The 22044-nt window shown below is 37.1% G+C and overlaps 2 protein-coding genes across 2 annotated transcripts; one reads left to right on the top strand and one right to left on the bottom strand.

Moving 5' to 3' along the window:
* Positions 1–1448: 1448 nt before the first annotated feature.
* On the bottom strand, positions 1449–9244 carry LOC124635565 (DNA topoisomerase 3-beta-1). Its single transcript, XM_047171485.1, has 15 exons — positions 8786–9244; positions 8401–8690; positions 7991–8210; positions 7635–7881; positions 7217–7334; positions 6865–6947; positions 6393–6529; positions 5447–5634; positions 4919–5035; positions 4355–4510; positions 3828–4082; positions 3220–3407; positions 2884–3036; positions 2267–2447; positions 1449–1722 (listed from the first exon to the last, which is right to left on the bottom strand). Exons 1-15 carry the CDS (start codon positions 8874–8876, stop codon positions 1591–1593), a joined length of 2556 nt encoding a protein of 851 aa, XP_047027441.1. The 5' UTR covers positions 8877–9244; the 3' UTR covers positions 1449–1590.
* A 196-nt stretch (positions 9245–9440) lies between these two features.
* On the top strand, positions 9441–20945 carry LOC124635566 (NEDD4 family-interacting protein 1-like). Its single transcript, XM_047171486.1, has 6 exons — positions 9441–9642; positions 9741–9843; positions 10585–10721; positions 14790–14925; positions 15375–15560; positions 19012–20945. The coding sequence occupies exons 1-6, from the start codon at positions 9640–9642 to the stop codon at positions 19113–19115; spliced, it is 669 nt and encodes a 222-aa protein (XP_047027442.1). The 5' UTR covers positions 9441–9639; the 3' UTR covers positions 19116–20945.
* The last annotated feature ends 1099 nt before the right edge of the window (positions 20946–22044 follow it).

Here is a 22044-nt window from a genome sequence, read left to right as displayed (position 1 = left end):
TTAGCTACCAGAGCACAAAACCTCGTTTTTATAAATTCTTTCGAGACGACAAGATTAATATAAAATACTTAGATTAAATTAATACAAATGTATTAAATAGTAGAGAGGTTTTTACTACACCTACACACAAAATTATATTATTCTATGTTTAACAAGTTTTGATGCTTCTATATGGAAATTTTCTAACACACATTGCTTGATGAAGTAAAATGCAACTCAGATCGTAATATTACAATAATACCATTGGTATAGTTCTCGCCAAACTTAAAGGCGTACTTAAAAATGTTACAATGAACTTGTTAATTCTGTTGAGTTTACATGAATAAATACATCAAAGACTCTTCTCCCACGCCACAGTAAACTAAACAATTCGACGTGAAATTCTCGACTTCCACAAATATACTTGATATTGCACAGTGCACGCTACATTCAAGACAAATCGACTTCAAAGTATTTCACAAATTACAAAAAGCTCAAACTGAAATTTATTTTTTCGATCAACAATACTAGATAAGGCGACCGTCTAAATGTGATTTTTATTTTATTTGGCGTACATTTCAATTTCCAGTAAAACACCGTACTAAAAATCCAATCCGGCAAGAGGCGGTCGGTCTGAATCTTAATTTAGGCTGAATTTAATCCACGAAAGAGAAAGAACGAGTGGAAACGCCCTTATATAGAAATTAGCCCAAATTCACACATTTCAAAATTATATCTTTCATTACGTACATACGTTTAGATTTATCTTAGCGTAAAGCCAACTAAGCGTTTATCAGAATAAGTCTCTACGCAATTTGCATAAGGTTGCTTTTACGTCACTGAGCTGCCGCGTGAGTGTGGCGATTCGGTGCAGAAAGTAGCGTCGGGCGCAACAGCTCAACGATACATCCAACTGTTCTTTCTCTTCCGTGATTTAAACATTCCACAATTTTTTTTACATTAGTGTGAGTTGATTTTTATGTCCGAGCCTTTTACCTATATTATTGACCAAGTTAATAAATAAAAGTAATAATGTAGAACGTACAGTTAGACGAAGTAGGCGGCGAGCTGCGCCATCTTGTCCTTGGGCTGCTTGTTCCCGCGCTACTAAAAATCCGATCCGGCAAGAGGCGGTAGGTCTGAATCTTAATTAAGACTGAACGAATACCTCTTACAAAAATCACTAAATTAATGTGAGCTCTTATTTGCACGACCGATTTTTGTTTCCTATTTATTATTATTGATAAAATTAATTTTATACATAACTAGCCGTTTTTCCGCGGTTTCCCCCGCGTCCCGTAGTAACTAATGCCTGCACCGGGATAAAATATAGCCTATGTTACTCGTGGATAATGTAGCTTTCGAATGGTGAAAGAATTTTTAAAAACTGTCCAGTAGTTTTTGAGCCTATTCATTACAACCAAACAAACAAACAAACAAAGTTTTCCTCTTTATAATATTAGTATAGAAAATGAATTGCTGTTCGTTAGTCTCACTGAAACTCGAGAAAAGCTGGACCGATTTGGCTTATTTTTGCCTTCCCAGGACCTGATTTAAGTTGAAACGATACAAAGTTCGCGGGATCAGTTAGTAAATAAATATAACGTACAGTTATACGAAGTATGCGGCGAGCTGCGCCATCTTGTCCTTGGGCTGCTTGTTCTTGTGCTTGTTCCCGCGCGCGCGGCCGCCGCGGCCCCGCGACACCTGTGCGCGGGACGCCACCGCGCGGTGCTTCTCTACCTGCGGGGAGATTGAAAGGTTAGTAGCTTTATAAACTGTGGTGGCACGGTTAAATAAGCTTATACTACGGCGTAAGGAAAAATGAGCGTAGATGCCATAATGCAGGTAGGCCAAGCACAAAGTAGGTACGTACGATGGGTGTGACCGAAACGATCAGTCACGAGTGAATTAACTAAGAGTTCTAGTTCTTTGAAATATCTGTCAACGGTTTTTGGTATTACAAAAAATGAACGGGTCTAAAGAAGGCGTATGAGAGCGGAGACGGTAACGTTCCTCGTCCCCCGCACACCCGCATTTTGGCGCGCTATTTCCTTAGAAAATTTTCCGCTCCGTCCGTCAGTCATTTTGTTCTCCATGGCATATACCTGTTGTAATAATATAGTTGGGTGTTATGGTGAATGAAGGTCGTTCATGTTCGTTGTAACACGTTCGCTACGCGCGTCATTACTATATTTTTTTGTTATGTACTGTACTGTTATGTACGAGTCGAAGCTTGGAGCCTAGACACACAATTTCAAACACTGCTGTGTGCCGCACTACGTACCAGTGCGCTGAAGGTGGGCTCGCAGTACAGACAGGCGGTCATCTCGGTGATGGCGGCGGGCAGGCGGGTCCGCTCGGCGCGGTACTCGACGGTGACCTGCTGGGCTCCGCAGGCACTGCAGGCTGTGTCGCACACCGTCACGCGCGTCGCGTCCTCGAACACGTTTATTATTACGTCACACCTGAAAAGTTTAAAGAGCGGCTTTCAAAAATAGAATCATTAGAAGTTCTGGCCGTTCAGCTCTAAACATGATGTTCTAGTGTCGATCACATAACCAGTAGCGCCGGTGACGCTGCGGGCGGTACACATGGCTGATTTTGCTTGCCGCGCGCTCCCCACCGCGGCTCGTATACAAATTCGGTCAGCAACGAACGTATAGTGTGCGCTAATATTTTCATATGTTTTATGTAAAATCCAGCCAAAATCAATCTTTATTAAAGTTTATCTTCAAAAATCAAAACCATAAGAAGAGAAGAAGTGGCGCGACAAACTCCTCATAAACTCATGTCTGTCTATAGGTTAGAAGAACCTTAGACATTATTTGATATATTATATACCTACATTTAGAAGTTATTCGTATATTATAGCATATTTTTAGCACATGATTCCATACGCACCGGTTGCAAGCTAGCTTCCACTTGGGTGCGGAGGGGTCCAGTACTAAGACCCCGGACTCGCACTCGACACACCCCGACACCCCCGTTGAGTTGACCCCGTACGGACACGTGGGGTGAGTGCACGAGTTGCACCCGAAACCTTTCTTCATGTCCCTGAACAATGTTATACAATTGGATATCAGATTTTCTGTTGAGAAAATATTTGCAACATAGGTAATAAAAATATCGTCAGCTCGTTAGTTTAATTCCTCCTGTAAATTCAATTTAATCATCAAGAGACATTAAATAATAGCAGTCCGCCCACCAACAATAAATTGATCATCAAAGAGGACCTACCTGAAAGGAGGATGGTTGTAGCAGTAAGGACACAGAGGGAAACTCTTGCCCTTATTGCCGGACGACCAGGAGAGCAGCTCGAAGTCATCGAGCGGACACTTGAGCTCGCGGTATATGCGGACCGTGCCGTTCTGAGGCAGCCCGTATGTGTCGTCGCAGTGGGAACAGTGAAGACGGGCTGGTTTCGCCTGTGGATTTGTATATTTTTTATGAGGACAGTTTGGCACAGTAGATGTACTATCGGTGGCAGACTTTTTAGTCTGTGAAATTAGAGCATAGACACGACGCATACAATCTTCGCTGCAATAAGTCTGTAAGTCGGCGGCGGACTTTTTGACCGCCGTAGAGACATTTTATATACCAATAGAGTCGATCGCCCTAAAAGTGCAATTGCAAGGACTACTATGTATGTTAGTACTCTCATGTGATATCCTGAAATATTCTGTTAATAATAACTACTTTAAAAGTAAATGTGAAATGAGCTTTGAACACGGTCAAATAATATAATTTTATTCGACTTTTTAGCATATTATGTACATGCACTAGTTATATACTTTTTAATGATTTGACATTACCAATTATTAAATTAATTATGAAAAATATCTCACCTGAATATATCTCATATACCGCCTACACTTCCCGCACCTGGATAACGCCTTACCACTGGTCTTCAACGAGGAGAAATTCACTTCAAACAATTGGTCCATAGCTTCGATAGACCGGACAAAGTACTGGAACTTTCTACGGAATATCTCGGTAGTGTGAGTAAGAACGGCATGGAAGTCGGCTCGACCGATCGCGATGAGATTCAACTGCTCCTCCAAAGCTGACCGCATAGTTGGTAGCACTAGTTCCGGATCGATCTACAAAATATGAAATAAAAAATACTTTACACAATTGATTTAAGTACGAACAAGACATACTGTTTCAGCTCTGAGTTTAGTCTCATAGGAGCACTGTGAAATAGCTGTCCATAGTTGCAAACAAAAAGGTTACATATTGTTTATTAGATATATATTAGGTTTGATTTGAATGAACGTAGTCACGTAGTTACGTTGGCATATGATGATATATTAAGCTATATTGATATATACCTTATTACAACTACAATAAAGACTAATATAACATTGTTTACCTTCTGATAGCCGTGCACTAACACGATGCCGAGGTTAGTGGGCACGAGTCGCCGGCCGCTGCCGACGGTCACGTAGTTACGTTGGCATATGTTGTTTATATGAACTGGGATAGATGCATCGGTACCAATTCCATGTTTCTCCATTAGGGTGATAACCTGGATATTGAAGAAAACATAACTTAGGTAAGTCTTTAAGTTAATGTTATGTTTAAATAAAAAATATAAAAGTAATCAGAGATATGGATATAATGAAAAAGAAAGATGTTATGGATCATCTTCTTCTTTCTGCCCTGTTTCCCTCAGGAATAATACTTATACTAACTCCAATATTGTTCAAAGGCAAATATATTAGCACTTTTTCAAGTCAATTACATTGGACAACACCCCCAAAACGCCCCCCTTTCACCGCTTCCTATTATTCAAGTCCTCTTTTAGACAAAGTATAATTTTTTTCTTTGGTCACAAGCATTATGTTTCATCCTTTCTTCTTTCTGTATTATGTCATAAAAAATACTGAAACAAACACATTTTATATCTAAAAGAATAATGAAAAAGTTTTCTTACCTCCGATTCAGTGAGATAGTCTGGCGGTGACGTTTGACACTCTACAAGTCTATGGTCGTGAGCTCGGAGAACATCGTCAACGTTCAGTAGCGGCACGAACTCATCCTTGCCGAATGCCTGATAAAAGCAAAGAAAAAGGTTGTATAACGTGTCAAATTTCATCAATAGAACATCGTCACACTATTGTGACGTCACACTAACCACAACAACCGTCCACTGTTGTGATAAGGTTGAAAATGTATTGAAAGAGTTTGATAGATTGAGGTAGATTGGCATGCTGTCATCTGTACAAGAAAATTAAGAGAACCAAAGCTAATTTTATTTAAAAAGGGCTCTTATTTAATAACTACACAAAAACATATTTGCCTTTGTAAGAATTAAAGACAGACTAATTTTAAAAAGATGCTCACGTTTTCAAACAACGCTGACATGCATTGTTTGTCATTAAAAAATTCTAAATAATTACACGATTTTGTCCTTAACCTACTTTAAAGCAGAATTCTCACACATCCAATCACCAAATCTTACCTGCCAATGCATGATCTCCGTGTACCCAGCATCGACCAGGGTATTCCCTGTATACTTGAAAGTCTCCGAGCCGATTTGGAAGGTGATGGCAGTAGACAGGTACTTGCAGTCCCGAGAGAGAGTCGCTATGAAGTGACGAGTCACGTAGTCGTAGATACGCCATGCGTCGCCCTCTAGGTCTGACTCCACTGCGGATGAATTATGACTTTTATTGTCTAAGATGAGAGATTAGGGTTCAAAATGTTTTGGCATTTGAGGGCTAAGGTTTACTATTAGGTACTCTATAGAAATAAGATTTATTTCGCACAGATATTTCTTAAGTTATAAAATGTTAGAGCTTTACATGTATTATCTGTTGAGACTCGCTAGTTATTGACAAATATAAAGATCTGGCAGTAATCTTGACTTCTATATTTCCTTAATATAAATAATAATGTGGTTTCCCAAAACTGAAAATATATGCTTTGTATAAGCTGCATTGGTACAATTTGATGTTTGTATTTTTTTTATCAAAATCAAATCAAATCAAAAACATGCTGATTGGGATTGTTCAAAAAAGTTACCGCGGCCCTGGTACATAAAAAGGCCTACGAAGGACCATAATGGGTTTTAGTCAGTAAGAGTCTGACACTCCCATACGCTGCTAACCCACAGCGGGAGGAGTTCTTTGATGATTTCCCATCAAAAAAATTGATAGTTTAAAAAACAAAAAAAACACGCTTTCAGCACGCACAATTTTTTTTTTTGGATTAATTGGATTTGTAATGAAGTTTCTTAGCTAGTCATGTATTGTCATCAGAAAATGCAAAAATGCGTGTGCAACATTTCATCCTAATCGAAGGCCGGGAAGTGGGTATATTTAAGATTCCAAGATTTTCTTACAAAAATGTAAGACCTCATAGTTGGGAAAAAGCTAGGCAAATAATGAGTGAGGTAAGTTGGTTACCAGCAGGTCTCATAGGTGTGATGGGAGGATGGTCACCAGCGTCGTGGCCTTTCTTCGGCCGGTTGATGCCATTGGCTATGATCGCACGAACCTCAGCTCCCCATTTGTTGGAGTTCTGTTGCTGACGGAGAGTGCCCCTAGAAGAAACATGTAATTTGTGAAGCAATGAGGGAAATATTTTGCTAGTATATATTACTCATAATAAAAGCGATAGTTTGTATGGATGTGTTACTTTTTAATGGTGATTGAATTTTGATGCAACATGCAACATTATATGACACTAAAATAAGATATTTCACTTTTAACCAACATAACAAGCTAGTACAGAATACTCCTCAAGTTAATGAATAATTTACTCATTTAGTTCTGGTAAAGAAGTAAACATGATGATCATTTCCAGAGTAAAAAGTGCTTGATGCTTCATCTTTAGTGTAAGGAAAATATAAATTGAACCAATACTGATTAAACTTACATCAAATCGTAATTTTCAGGATAGCTGGTAGTTTCAGTACGCGGATAGGAAATATAACCCTGTGTGTACAATCTCTCTGCCACCTGACAAAAGAAAACAGAATAGTAAGGTAAAGGATTTTTAATTCAACACTGTGGTAAACACCACAGTTTCACCTGCATCCCGGGGGAATTATTTCCTATATCTGGCCAAAATATAGCCTATGGTACATGGGGATTGTGTAGCTTCACACCAGTAACAGAATTGTTTAAATCAGTTTAGTAGTTTTGGAACCACAAACAAAAGATGTTTCCTCTTCATTATCAGTATAGAATTATAGCTAATATGGAAGTATGATATTCTGATTACAAACCTGCATGGCATGATGCGGTCCCATGCCTAGGCCTGCACTGGCAACTCTCATCAGTTCCACAGTGTTCAGGGCGACGGGACGAGGCTTCACCTTTTCTTTAGCTTGGATGTTGACCACTCTGTTAAACAAAAAAAGTAAGACATTTGAATGGCAGTTGTCAATTGTTTGCTGACAAAAGGAATATCTGCTGGCCTAAAGCCACTCTAGGTTTAAGAACAATATAAAGAAAATGTTGGTTTGCTTATTTGTGAGCCACTGTAAGTTTTCAGGTAACTATATTAAATAACAAAAATTGATTACTTCACCATTGCTGTATAAATTTTATGTTATATTTGCATTTGTTCACCTATTTACCTACCAGTTAATGTTTCAAGAGAAAGTTCCTATTACAATTACAAGATTTTAAAAAATTACTTACACAGCCTCCTTGATTTCTTTAATTCCAGCCAGGAACATATTAGCAATGTCCTTTTCAAAACTCCTTACTCTCTTCCATTCCAATGGTAATTCTCTGCCCTCAGAAGTACTGGCAGTCACTCGTAACACCCAGTATGTCTCTGGCTTAAATGTCTGGATTTCGTCATGGCGCTGGACACAGAATCCTAGAGTAGGAGTTTGACATGGCCCATAGGAAATGAGTGAGGCATCTAAGTCACCATATCTACCTAAAAATATAAGTAAATGCAATAGGTTATGTTGAATTTAAATAACTTAAGCCAAGCCAAAAAATGTTTTTTTCTCAATTTATACTAAACTTTATTTTCATAAAATTACCTTGAAAGTACTTAGTCTGGAAACGTGTAAATGCACAGCCAATACGCAAGTCAAGTTCCTGCCTAGCATCAACACTCCGAGACTCATTCTCGTTTGGGCGGCCGAGGTTCAACATAGCAGCTTTAATATCTTTCTCTGTAATCGCAGAGAACTTAGCACGGTATGTGACCAGGGGTGAAAATATGTCACCTTTCATGTACTGTTGAACACAGTTCATTACCTGGAAATAAAGAATTTACCATTTCAAACATGTTTAGATAATTATTCCATCAATTAACATGGTAACATTTATTGATAACATTTTAGTAATTTCCGTCATTAAAATATAAGATTTAAAAAATTTATTTTAAACGATTGCTTAGTAAACAATATTTGGCATTAACATAGTAATAAAACAGTCCAAAACTTACTTCAAAACAAATGTTCTCTCCCTCTTTATCACAATCCAGCCACAAAATGAGGTAGTCACAAGACTTAGACTCCTGTGCCAGCAACGCAGGTATCCTCAACCGGGGCATAGCCTCCTTCTTCTCCGTCGGACAGCTGAACAACTCCACAGGATCCACTTTGTCCCAGTTGTTGTATTTACCGGTAAAATCCAAGCTCATAACGTGACCACATACGGAAGTCATTTTGAAACGAACAGGCTCGTTTTTAAATGTTCCATTCCATTCGTGGATGTTACAAGCATTGTTGGATGCTGCCGATATAAGAATTTAGACATTATTTATTATTTGAAATGAATAAACAAAGTAATTGACAATATAAACTACGGAAATTGGTTATAATACAAACCTTTAGTGGTGCTGCATTTGCCATTGCTGAGTAAATTAGCAACATTTTGTGCCAACGATGGCTTTTCAGCCACCATCAAAGCCGTCTTCATCTTAATTTCTTTAAATCAAAAGATCCTATCATTAAATAAATCCAATTTCCACAAAATCGACAAACAGAATCCCTAATCCCAGACAGAAATCCTGAAAACGAGTGTCACTTGTCTGTCAGTGTCACTAACTGTTGTCATGTCATGTCAAGCTTTTTGCCGATAACACTCAAATTAATGAGTTACACTCCCGGACAGCAATATTTGACCTTCGCTGACAAATAAATAAGTGATTTATTGTGCATACATAAAGACGTATATTTTCTATGTCTAGGGTTATCTCATTTATATGTGTCTGACTGAAATACTAGTTTCTATGGTCCATTATAAATTAAAAAAAAACTTTTAAAGTGTGTGCTCGGAAACCACTTATACAACAATTAAGATTTATAATAGTAATTTTTTGTCAGAATAATTTCACTTGCTGTAACATATTTTTAATCAGAATTTAATGTTATAAAAACACTGTTCCTAATATGTCTTGTTTAGAGCAATATAGTGAGTAAATGTTTAATAGTTTTAACTATAAGGACTTTCGTATGCTAAAATATTTGATTTTTGAACGTAAATCATAAACGTCATTCCAGTGAATGAAGAGGTGCGCCTGTTCTTGTTGCATTGATAAATCGTCGGAAAAACCTTGAACGATGCGAAGATCATTATTAAATTGTGCTTGAAATTCAGTATTGTACCTAACACGCGTTTTCGTAAAAACAGTGGACTAGTTAAATCGATCAATAAAATATTGCGGTCGCAAACAGTGGACATGGTAGGGACTGATGACATTAATGTTTTTTTATCAATTGTTTATTTATGTAACTACTTGCGTGGAGTATGTGATATGTGAAAGTCGTTGTGTTGTTGCAGAGCCACCCTCGGAGTGATGTAAACATATGCACGGCGGCGCAGTTGAGAGTGATGCTACCGACATCTGTGGAACATAGTATGCCTCCGCCGTTTATCGATATAAGTGAGTAATTAATTGCAACGACACACGCACTATACATTTACATACGGTTTGCGATAACAATATGGATCTAACAAGATTTACCTGTACTTTGTTGACTCACACCTCATATGTTTTATAAATATTGACATTGATTGAATGGTTTAATTGCATACATTACACAGGTAATATTGATGGTTGTCATATATATATATGGATTATTTAGCGAAGCAAAAAATTGTTACCAAAAAAATAATAATTGAAAAGCCAGTTAAAAATATATGTAACTTTCCTCAATTATATCCTCTTTATTAGTGTATGTTAGGCATGAATGACTAAATAAAGGTAAAGGAAAACCTGTTAAGGAAACCTAAACCCAAAAGAGTATGAAATCACAAATCTGCATGGAGTGGAGTATGCATGATGATTAATACTTATTCCTCCTCGGTGTGTGAAAACACCTGAATTAAAAAAGGCTAATGATGGCACAATATTCAACTTATTTGGAGAGAGTGAAACTTAAAAAAATATATTCTAAACAATTATGTGATAATATTGCATTTGCACATGACTGTACTGTCATTGCACCATAATTAATAAAAATATGTTAGTGCAAATTGAAATACCTTAGCAATTAATGTCACATTGTCTAGAACAAATCAAGAAAATTATTAGAAAATTTAAAATACCAATGTAGTAACATCAAGCTTATTAAAATGTTGGTTTAAAGCAAAGGTACCTAGTTAATATTTTGTTGCTTTTTAGATAACCTTCATGACATACCACCTCCTCAAGCGGATTTCTCGGCTCCACCGCCTTACGATGTGGCCGCCAACTCCAAACTCCCCACTTACGAGGAGGTGCAGAGAGAAAAGCAGATGGAGGGGGAAGATATACCTCAGGTATGATTATTGACATAATTTAATATTAAACCAGCAATAGAGAAGCAATGACACTGTTACAATGACCAATTTAGAGACAGTCCTCCATAAGAATGTTTGTTTGTTACTATTTCATCCAATAACTAATGAATGGGTTTTATAAAAATTGCATAGTATATGACTTATGTATCAGAATAACATGTAGGGGGGTACGTTTTATCTATTTGTGGGACATGGTTCTCTTGCAACGAGTGCAAAACTAAAATCAGAAAATAGTATATCTTATACTCCATTTAAAATAACATTAGAAATTTAAGTAAACCTTTTTTACTGTTTGTTCAACTGATTTTGACTTCTATTGCGTTAGTAGTATGATTAATGGCGGCTGCAGTAAATACTTGGTATTGTAACCACTATTTTGCTTTCAATTCCGTTCTTTTGTCTACGGAATAGAAGTCAAAATCGGTTGAACAAACAGTAAAAAAGGTTTCCTTAAATTTCTAATGTTATTTTAAATGGAGTATAAGATCTTTTTATTTTATCTATACTCTGTTTGAGTAGGCACTTGACTAGACGTAAACAATCTTGATATGACTTTTGACTTTTTTTATTTAAAAATAAAATGTTAAAACAATCATCACAGTCACTTAATCAATTAATCATTATTTTGGGCAGCAGTTTGTTTAAGTAGTAGCTGCTAGTGTAAAAAGTCCTAGCAATATCGTTTGCCTTCAGTTAAGTGCCTACTCAAAAGGAGCATAGAAAGAAAGAAAACCTCAGAAAGAACTTAAAGAAAATTTTATTCCCAAAAAATAAAATTTATATCCAGGTCAATGGAATGCCTTGATTCATGGTGGCTGTGCCTTTAAAACTGTCACTAAGTCCATTTCAATCTTACTTAGTGACACCCTAATGGTAGGGTGACTCATTGGGTTTTTATAAACACTAAAATGACAGGATGTTACAAAGTTTATCAATGTGCTGTTTGTTATTTCACAAAACGATACAGAATTAAAAATATGTATTAAGGAAATTTACATAAAATATATCTGTTATCATCTTATAATCTTAAAGGAAATTATTCAATATATCTTTATCTTTTTATTGTTATTGAAATAACGCAGCACATGGTCAGCTATAAAGATTTTGTTTAAGAAGTTGATAACGAAATATTTTGTTAGAGACACTTGAACCTATTACCAATAAATTGATAATGATCAATAGACAGTTCACGTATGACATCACAAGGACAGATTGCAAGCTAAAACAATAAATCTATTGCATGACTACTAAACTACCAGTGGCGAGGCGTCCTTATAAGCCGATTCCCATCGGCTTCCCTTTCGAATTTCAAGAAAGAAGCATGGGTATAACTTATAATATAGGTATAGGTATAATTAATATAATCATTTAAACCACACAATATAAATATGTAGGTATAACAAAACGCCTACCACCGTAAAAAAAATTGTCTATAAATTACTTGAAACATTTTGCTCCTACTAAATAAGCCGCGGCTTCCTCCTCCATACAAAACTACGCTTGCGTGACGTCATCCACGCCGCGCCGCGCGATGTTCGCAAAATAAGGGCGAGCGGTAAGCCGGCTCACGGAGCGGCTTCCACCAATCAAAACTCGCGAGTGAACGAGAAAGAACGCGTCAAGAGTAGAGTAGCTATATCTGTCTACGCGCGAGTGACAGCGCTTTCTCAAATATGTAAACAAACAAATCAGACAAATTCACTCTCATTGTTCTTATTTTGTTTTAGATAATACCATTAACAATTTGTTCTTTGTATTACTTAATTGAATTTATTAGTGTGTGTATCATTTGGAAATAACATAGTTCGTGTGTGTTTTAGTTACATTATGTCAACATAGATGGCGTTGTGCATTTTTATGCAAATCCTGAATCGCGGTGTTAAGATTCTCCGCGATTTAATGACCCTAGTTGGGAATTTATTTATTTTTATGAATTCACCATTTTGATTAAAAAGTTGGCAGTATCATTACTCCCTACTAATTCCCGCGATCGCACTGTGTGACCTGGTACTCAGTACAAGTACAGTACTGCGTGTACCTAGTGAAAATAGAGATATCTACGTTGAAATGATGTATTTTGATACGTAGACAGTTGGCATCAGGTTTCTTTTTAATGTCGACCTATAGCATTTATCGCATTAGACTGTTTTCCGATCCGACAGATTGTTTACTTTAGGAAGGAACTTATTTTTCAAGGTTAAGTTTTGAGAATAAAAACGTGTCATAAAACTCGGGCACGCCGCTCGGGTGAATTACCTACCAATATTACGTCTATATTAAAATTACTAACGTCCTGACGGATAAATACCTACGATAAATATCAATGGCTAACAGGCCGTTGTAAATTAAATACTTAAAATGTATTGTTTCTAGTGCCAAGTTTTCTCAGATTCTAGTACCTAGTTAATATACCTAACTAAAGATAATAAAGTTTTATAGATATTAATAATCTGCCGAATTCCTCGAGAAAACATGTTCAAACTATCAGTCTCTCAGTCAGTGCTAAAAGGTGGACTGAGAAATTACCTCCATTACCTCCCCCCCCCATCCCGGAGTACTCCCCCCCCAGTTTTTTTTTTGCTTCGGCTTCCCTATTTCATTAAACCACCCTTCGCCACTGTAAACTACCATGGATGTATTAATAATAAATTCATTATTGATTACTGATAAAAAGAAAACAGTAAACAAACTGCACTAGCATGACTATTTAAATGGTCCCTTTTGTTTGTATGTGAATCACATTCTCTTATCATATAAAACACCTATTTACCATAGATATGTGATTGCTATCTATCACATCACATTATTGCTAAGTACCTATTATAGCTTACATAGATATGCCATCTAATAGGTACCTTCTAAATAAAGGCATTTCAAGTAGTAGAAGTTGGAAAATACGTAGGTAATTAAATTATTTCTAATACATCAAGCTTAAATAGTAACTAATAGTCTTATGAGTTTTTCGTATGGACTTATGACATTTCCACGTAGGAAGGAAATCAATATGCTTATGAATGACAAGTATTTTTTTATCTACTAATCCTTTTTCATGAATCACTCCTGTCTATTGCTCAAGACTTTTTGCGAACAGATAGACACGGCGTCGGACTTTTTTATAGCATGTAGTAATGTATAGATAGGAAATGGTTGTGACATATTAAATGGAACCTTAAGTAGTCACATGTTCGTGCATCACGCTATTTAATAGTCGCGACGCGAAACTCTAGAAAGACCTAATGTGTGATTCATATACCGAAATTTATAACAATGACTTCGATTGTCGTCATGGTTGAACAATTGACGGCTACATTGCGTTCTGTTAGAAGTTCGGTTCCGACATGGGACGTAAAAAGTATATGTAAAAAGGATGTAGGATATTTCATCATCGTTTGTAATACATGCCGTGTCGATGGTAGAAAAAGTAATTCTACCTTATCAAAATTGCGATTTAAGGGCAAAAAGATAATGATGACTTGTATTATGATGTGTTACCTTAAATATGTGAAGTCTACGAATTGTATAGGTATAATTTCGGGATGCATGTGTAGTGAATAGAAATAATGTTAATTATAGGATGACGGCTGATAGGAAAGTAGGTATGGAAGAAGAAAACATGCTAAAAAGTAGGAATAAGGGCAGGTGGATCACAATGATGATGATGTCTGTTTTGAATATCTTTCAAATTATTTGATAAACCTCAATAGCCTCTTTACAGTTTACATTTCTCAGGAATTCGAAGATTACGTTAACTATGCATATTTTTCTGTAACATCAACAAGAGGAATTCTTTCAAAAAGATGTACAAATAACTAGCTTCTGACAGCTGTTTCACCCACATCCCGTGGGATCTCCTGCACCAACCCAGATAAAAAGTGGTCTTGGGTAGATGAGCCTTCCTCGATAAATAGGCTGTCTAATACTGAAAGTTTTTTTTCAAATCGGACTTGCGGAGATTAGCGCGTTGAAGCAAACAAACAAACTCTTCAGGTATAGATAAATGTAAGTCAAAATCAAATGTTTTTATTTCAAACATATTTGTTCACTCAGATGCAAGGCCCGCCTCAGAATCACCCAACATTCGCTGCGTTCGTAACGGTGGAGCCGACTGAAGGCACGGCTGAACAACTCGACCCGGAGAACAGTTTGCTCGGCACTGACATTATGTTCTTAACTTCGTTCTTCGGTAAGATATTATTTCTATACTCTACCAATATAAACAATACGTTCAAATAATCAATTAGTTTGTAAAATCCAGTTTCTCTTCATTGTTGCTCACTTACTTCCTTTTCATGTCATTTAATTTTGTCAGTGACAGAACCAACGAAATCGGCATCGGCCAAGTTTGAATAGAACATAAATGCAGAAGAAACACACAGTTTTTATGCAGTTGATTTTATTTTGCTTTCCCTGTTTTTAAGTGGCATTTTTACCCACGACGGAACGGAGCAGGTATTGTATAGTTTAGGCATAGGTGAGTAAGAACAACTTTAGGCTCTCCCCAAAGGAACACAAAACTGCTACTTGGGAACTCATCAAGGGAGATAGTTTAAGGCATGTTTCAGACTTTTCGTTAGGACAACTTACCAAAACAGCTCATCATCTTTTTACTTACCAACGTATGAACATTTCCAGTGGCATTCCTATTCAACTGGATCGGTTTCCTACTGCTGATGTGCTTCTGTCACACGGTTGCCAGTCGCTACGGTGCTCTCGCCGGCTTCGGCCTATCGCTCGCCAAGTGGACGCTCATTGTGAAGCACTCCACGGAGCTCGCGTCCCATGAGAACTCTTGGCTCTGGTGGCTTATTATGGCTTTTGGTAAGTTTTAGATTTTTTTGTGAAGCTAGTTTTAAGTAAATGTGTCATAGGAAAGTTGGCAGATGGACAATAGACAGTTAGAATAACGCCTTTGAGATCAGTAATCTGCTTTGCAGTCTTGACTAAGATAAATAAACAATATTTATGTATGTAAACGTTCTAATAGAACAAAAATAACGTTATTTTTTTATTTTCAATATCAATTTGAGACCAACTTTTACAATGTATGATATGTATAAGTACATAGGTAAAGGATCTACAGTGAAATTTAGTCCGTTGGTACTCGTCAGCTACGGAACTCTTATAAAAATAAATAAATAAAAGGGTCATGAACCTTCATAGTAAAAATATTCCATCCAATCAGGGCTCTCTATTAATATTAACAATCTGTGTCAACGTCCGGGACTTCACCGCTTAACCAATAAGTTTCGAACCAAAGAGACGATATTACACCTTTAAAATAGGTCACAGAATGATGTCCTATGGTTGCAAGTGCCTTTCCGTTTCTATAGTGTTAAATTAAATATGAAACTAAAGGTCATGGCACACATGGAAGACACGGCATACACTCCATTTAAAATGTTGTTTTCCATAAATGCGATTTATCGGTAAATAAATAATGTCGGGACACCTTTTTCACACACGGTCGGTTAGCCCCATGGTAAGTTATTTATTAACTTGTGTTATGGGTGCTAACACAACTGATAAACTACATATAGCTACATAATATACATATTTATAAATACATATCATAACACCCAGACCACGGCCAACAAGCATGCTCATCACACAAATGTCGACCGAACCGGGAATCGAACCCGGGACCTCAGGTTCGGTAAATTGAAACAGTAACTTTTACATCTAAGATCATGGTTACAACCTCAGATATTTTTAACACTCGTGCTTGTGAACCAAGTCTGTAAACACTAGATAAAATAAGCATAGTATGTTAATTAATAAATCATGGTTCGTGTGATAGTTTTGCTACGTCCGATGTAATTGAGGCCATTAATAATAGCGCCCAAGGCTGATTTCGGTCAAGGTGGCTGTAAAGAGATCAGCCAGCTGCGCAGGACATATTATACTTAGTAGACTAACATGACATATTGACATGACAGGACATATTATACGTAGTTAACTGCCTCGTTGGTCTAGCTGTCGCAAGTGCGGCTGCTGAGCACGAGGTCTCGGGTTCGATTCCCGAGTCGGGCCGAAATCGCTTTGTGGGTTTTAGAAGACTTTCACAAAGCAGCCCGGAGCCTGGAAGTTGGTGATTGATACACCCGTGCATCGGAGAGCACGTAAATGTCGGTCCTGCGCCTGATCTCTCTCTGGTCGTGTCGGATTACCGTCCCATCGGGCTATGAGAGTTAAGGAATAGTGAGTGCACCTGTGTCTGCGCAAATGCTCGTGCACTATAATATGTCCTGCGTAGTTGGCTAATCTCCTTACGTGAGAACAGCCGTCGTAGCCGATAATCGGCTAGGAGGACATCATCAATAGACGAGCATTTGTGCAGACATGGATGCACTCTCCATTCCTACACTCAGCCCGATGGACCGTATATGCAAACATATTTTGAAGTAGTAGCTCTAAGGTGGACTCACATTTCCTATCCTATCCTAGCCGGACGCCCGAACGAATCGAATTCAAGAAGGTCTCGAAAGGTCCGACTGTGTCGAAAAAATCCACTGTGTCGAAGAAATCATTTCTATTGCATTTACCTGTATATTACACTAGCCATTTTCCCGCGGTTTCACCCGCGTCCCGTGGTAACTACTGCCCGTACCGGGATAAAATATGGCCTATGTTACTCGTGGTTAATGTAGCTTTCGAATGGTGAAAGAATTTTTAAAAACTGTCCAGTAGTTTTTGAGCCTATTCATTACAACCAAACAAACAAACAAAGTTTTCCTCTTTATAATATTAGTATAGACAACTATTGTTGACTTGATCCGAATTCGTTTAGCATTTTTAGGGTTCTTCTAATTCGAACGAACCGCCGCGCTTCGAGTGAGGTTTCATAGTATTTCATAAAGAGAATGTTAAAAATAGTTTCGTTCACTGCGATCGGCTCGGATATATGTGTGTCCACCATTATTCAACCAATCACATGGCGTGGTTGCGTGATTTGTTTGCAAACTCTATTACGAGTTTAGTGTCGATTGCGAAGTATTACGCCGTCACCGCAATTTGTCAACATTACATACAAGTCCTGTTTAGTGGGTATCCTTGTATAATCAGTACGTTAACAAACTGGTTTGCACCTTCACTTTGATTCGATAGTTTTTTTAATATCCTTGTAAAATTGTTATTTGTTGGGCCACGTCCACTTAATAATCGAATTAAAATTTCGCACAGAGGGTTCCTTATTCCCATGTAGTTTGTATAAAAATAAAAAGATACTTTTCAAGAGGATATCAACCTGTATAATATGCCTAATTAGACAAAGCAGTTTCAAACTTATTTAAATTTTAATTACTAGCGCAATCACATTGCTTTTCGTGAAATCACCGACCAAAGGAATGCGTAGTTCGGACAATGTTTGCATTCACGGCTACAACTCGTTGAGATAGCGCACCGCAAAGGTTCATTGCACTTCATTGTTTCATATCAATTTTATCGAAAAAGGAAAACCCGATATTCACGGACATCGCACATGCGAATGGAGAGGCCAGTCTACCTTGGTATTTAAACAGTCGCTCCCAATATCTTATCTGTCGATTTGATTACTAGAGATAGAACATTGAAATTTGCACTAGTTTGGTGGCCTAGTGGGTAAAGAACCAACCTCTCGAGTTCATACTCGAGTGTGGGTTATAATCCAGGTCAGGCAAATACCAATGTAATTTTGCAAAAGTTTTTAAGTACTTTATAAATATACCTTGGACACCAATGACTGTGTTTCGGATGGCACGCGTTAAACTGTAGGTAGGTCCCGGCTGTCAGTGAACATCTTCGGCAGTCGTTTCGGGTATTCAGAATACCGTGGGGTATTGGATTGCTCAGGTAACTGAGTTGAGGGGGTCAGATATAGCATCGCTCCTTGTAAAGCACTGGTACCCAGCTGCATCCGGTTAGACTGGAAGCCGACACTAACATAGTTGGGAAATGGCTCCGGAGATGATGATGACAAGTCATGTTGAATTCCTATCTCCAGCAAGCAAAACAACAGATAGATAGAATATTGGGAACGGCCCTCAGTCCACGATTGGTTCGAGGAAATGTCAAACGTCTTCTCGACGTTTTGATGACGTCATAATTTAAGTGCATGTACGTCATCCAGCCGTGTCGTGCGAATTCGTTTTTTATTTTATTACGGCACTGAACATTTATTATGTATGACTATGATCTCTCGGGTCAATAACTGACTGTATTAAATTGATTTTAACTTTTTTGCAATTACATAGACTCTCAATGTTTTATTGATATTTCCATTGTAATGTTTCAGGTATCTTAATCTGTGTACGCGCTATCATCCAGTACCTGAACATCAAGCGCGGCTGGCGTCTGCTCTCGGGCACGGCCCAGGAACGACTGCTCTTCTTCTACTAAACGCACCGCTTTCTGTTTCACTCACACCTGGCATATGTATGGCTGTGCGACAAGGATAGACATATTTTTCTCAGTTTCACGACTTCTCAAATCAAGCATTATGGAGATTCAATATTCAGATCATTTCGTTAGTCGTTGTAATTCGGAAGATGTGTCTACCTTTAAAGATTTCTATAATATCAAACAAACTTGATTGTTCAGATCATGCTTGGTAGATATTTAAGGTATCAGTAGACGATATAGTTTAGTTCTAAATCCTCGTTATCACACAAATACGCAATGATTAAATGATACAGAGTCGATGACATTCTGTACACATTGTTGTACGCATCACTGAGTTGTGTTTTCAAAGACATGATAAGCCAATATTATACTAGATATATCTTTAATTTATTATTGTAAGTAGCTCAGCTTTAGTGTTTATATTTGAGCAGATATTTTTATATATGCAAGTTTGATCAGTTTGATCGAAAATAGGATTTATTCTCACCGATACGTGAAATTCTACTATTGGGTATAATTAATTATCGGGTACTTATTTTGTATAATAGCACTAATACTGGGTAAAGTAAGACATTTAATTGGACAATTACGGTATTAAGTTTAATGTTAAATGTAAACTCGAATTATAATTTTTCGGTAGAATGGTATCATTCCGTGGATGTAATATGGCGTTAGTTAAGTGTTAGTTATATCTATATTTGTTATATTTCTAAGCTAATATCGCACCGTCGTTGGTCTATCATATTTATTTCAAACACATGACACTTGCATTTTATGTATTTATTTTGCAAGCTTCGATTTCAAAATCAATAATCGAAGCGAACGAAAATCAAAAAACTACTTATTAATGGTAAAAATCAAATAGGGCTTCTGCTTATTTTTAAAGAATATTATATCGCATTAAAAAAATTGCAGAAAAGAAAAACAGTTTTACCTAAACAAGTAATCTTTATAAATTACATGTAAATACACGTATTAAGTTTCGACCAACGACGGGCGATCGAATAATAATATGTCGTAATGATAACTTATGGTCGAGATATTAAAAACTGCTAGTCTGTATTTAAATTCATCTTGGTGGAATATCTTAATAATATTTTTATCTATCAGCACATTTTTAGTACATTTGTTACGCTAAAATGTTAGTACTGAAATGTACTGATAGATAAAATTAATAAAAAATAGGCAGTGTACATTTTTACCGAACCCTCTTTTATGAAATAGTTTATCCAATTATGAGTCTTAAAAATCATATAAGATGTGATCAAATCTAGTTGTTCTTTCATAGGCTTGTCGCAAAATACATGAAACCTATAAAAGTCCGAACTCTATTTAATCAAGGATTGAGTACTTTGTTCGATTCTTAAAGAATGTATTTCAACTGAATTCTAAATAATTCTGATACATCAAAAGTACTACTTAGTTGTATTTTTGTAAAAGAAACTTATAAGTATCTCTTAACTTGTGTTAAAAATAACATGCTTTCGAGTTCACCATTTCTGAAAAAAGAGGGATTCGGTAACTATAACACAAAAGTTATGGTTCTTGTAATATTCTAGATAATATTATCATATAACAAGTGCTTCATGACTGTCTGTATGTAGAATGAATGAGTTTCCTTGCAAATGTTAGACTTTATAAGTAAAAACATCTTGATTTAGTAAGATTCACACATTTATGAACTAAGACCGCGACTTTTTCTATTTCGCACCAAAAATTAAATGTCAATGGGAGTTTTGTGATTAGATAACTTTATTTTTAATATAATGTTTTAGTGCAATAATGTCTAGTTCAGAGTTTCTAGTGGAAATAAATACGTTATAATTATGTTTATGTTTTATTTCTTCTCATTCTGATCATGCTAAGTGATAATGGTACAGTCAACTTCAGGTCAGTGGTAACAGTTTTATAGGAAAATCGTACTTATTACTATTGAGTTAAGTTGCATGACAGTTACCACTAATGTGCAGTCTACTGTACCTACAGTGAGTCCAATCCCTGAGTGATGGTGGTCAGTTTTCCGCTCCGCTTTTGTAGCCTGGCCCTAATTATTTTTGACTTATTACCTCAATGTTCCCAAAATTCTGCGGAGCAAAGCGGGCTCAGCCGTACTATCCTTTTCCCCCATAGTAACTTTACAAACCAAAACAGACACATCCAAACCAACGACCCAAACACAGAGTGGTCGAGGAATTTGTGACAATGCTTTTTGCAAATGAAATTGACATGTCTTTCTTGAATGGTGGATTTATATAACAGTATTTTAATCTACGTGCCACGTAAAAAGACCAGACACCGTGTTTAACATGGTGCTGCATCTCTTCTTCCCCGACCGTAGATTAAGGGTCCGTTCAAACAGACCTGCTCGGAGAGCATCGGCGCAAACAGACGGACAAATCAAATCTAACAGCCCGGAATCGGCTCCGATCGGCTGAAAAAGCATGCAATCGGAGCCAAACGTCTGCAAGACTTGGAAAAAGTAAGTGATCGGAGCCGATCAGCTCCTCTATATTTCACACCAAGCGCCTTCGATGACATTATTAATGACAAAAGCAGTGCACAAGCAAAAATAAACCTTACTACAAATATAAGTACCTACTCGATTTTCAACGTGTTAAGAATTTGCTCTCCTCTCCGAGCCGGTTTGTCTGACCCGACCCTAAGGCTAGGTCCAAGAATGCCAGGTTATCAGTAGTGTTCGAGAACGAGGATAGAGCGAAATGGAATATTTAGTTCAGAAAATTCTTTATAGGTTAATTTACAGTCTTATGTACTCCCCTTGTATCCTCCCTTATTTAGGTACTTTCTCATGTAGGTAGGTACTTGAATTTAAATAATGTCAAATGGATGTGCCCACAACATTTTTTGAGGACTGGAGCTTGCTGATTACTTTGCGGAACGCCTGGGGCCCGATTCTCCTAAGTTA

This window comes from Helicoverpa zea, chromosome 13 (genome assembly GCF_022581195.2).
Source record: "Helicoverpa zea isolate HzStark_Cry1AcR chromosome 13, ilHelZeax1.1, whole genome shotgun sequence".
NCBI classification, from domain to species: Eukaryota; Metazoa; Arthropoda; class Insecta; order Lepidoptera; family Noctuidae; genus Helicoverpa; species Helicoverpa zea.
The sequence above is the reverse complement of the archived record's forward strand: the minus strand, read 5'-3'. Positions and strand labels throughout refer to the sequence as shown.

Coding starts and splice junctions, on each gene's coding strand:
- LOC124635565 (XM_047171485.1), bottom strand. CDS start 8,876: ATGAAGACGGCTTTGATGGTGGCTGAAAAGCCATCGTTGGCACAAAAT. Junction 8,211..8,400: donor GAGAGAACATTTGTTTTGAA/GTAAGTTTTGGA, acceptor CTTTATTTCCAG/GTAATGAACTGTGTTCAACA. Junction 4,511..4,918: donor ACTATCTCACTGAATCGGAG/GTAAGAAAACTT, acceptor TTCAATATCCAG/GTTATCACCCTAATGGAGAA.
- LOC124635566 (XM_047171486.1), top strand. Junction 10,722..14,789: donor AGGGGGAAGATATACCTCAG/GTATGATTATTG, acceptor TTGTTCACTCAG/ATGCAAGGCCCGCCTCAGAA. Junction 14,926..15,374: donor GTTCTTAACTTCGTTCTTCG/GTAAGATATTAT, acceptor GAACATTTCCAG/TGGCATTCCTATTCAACTGG.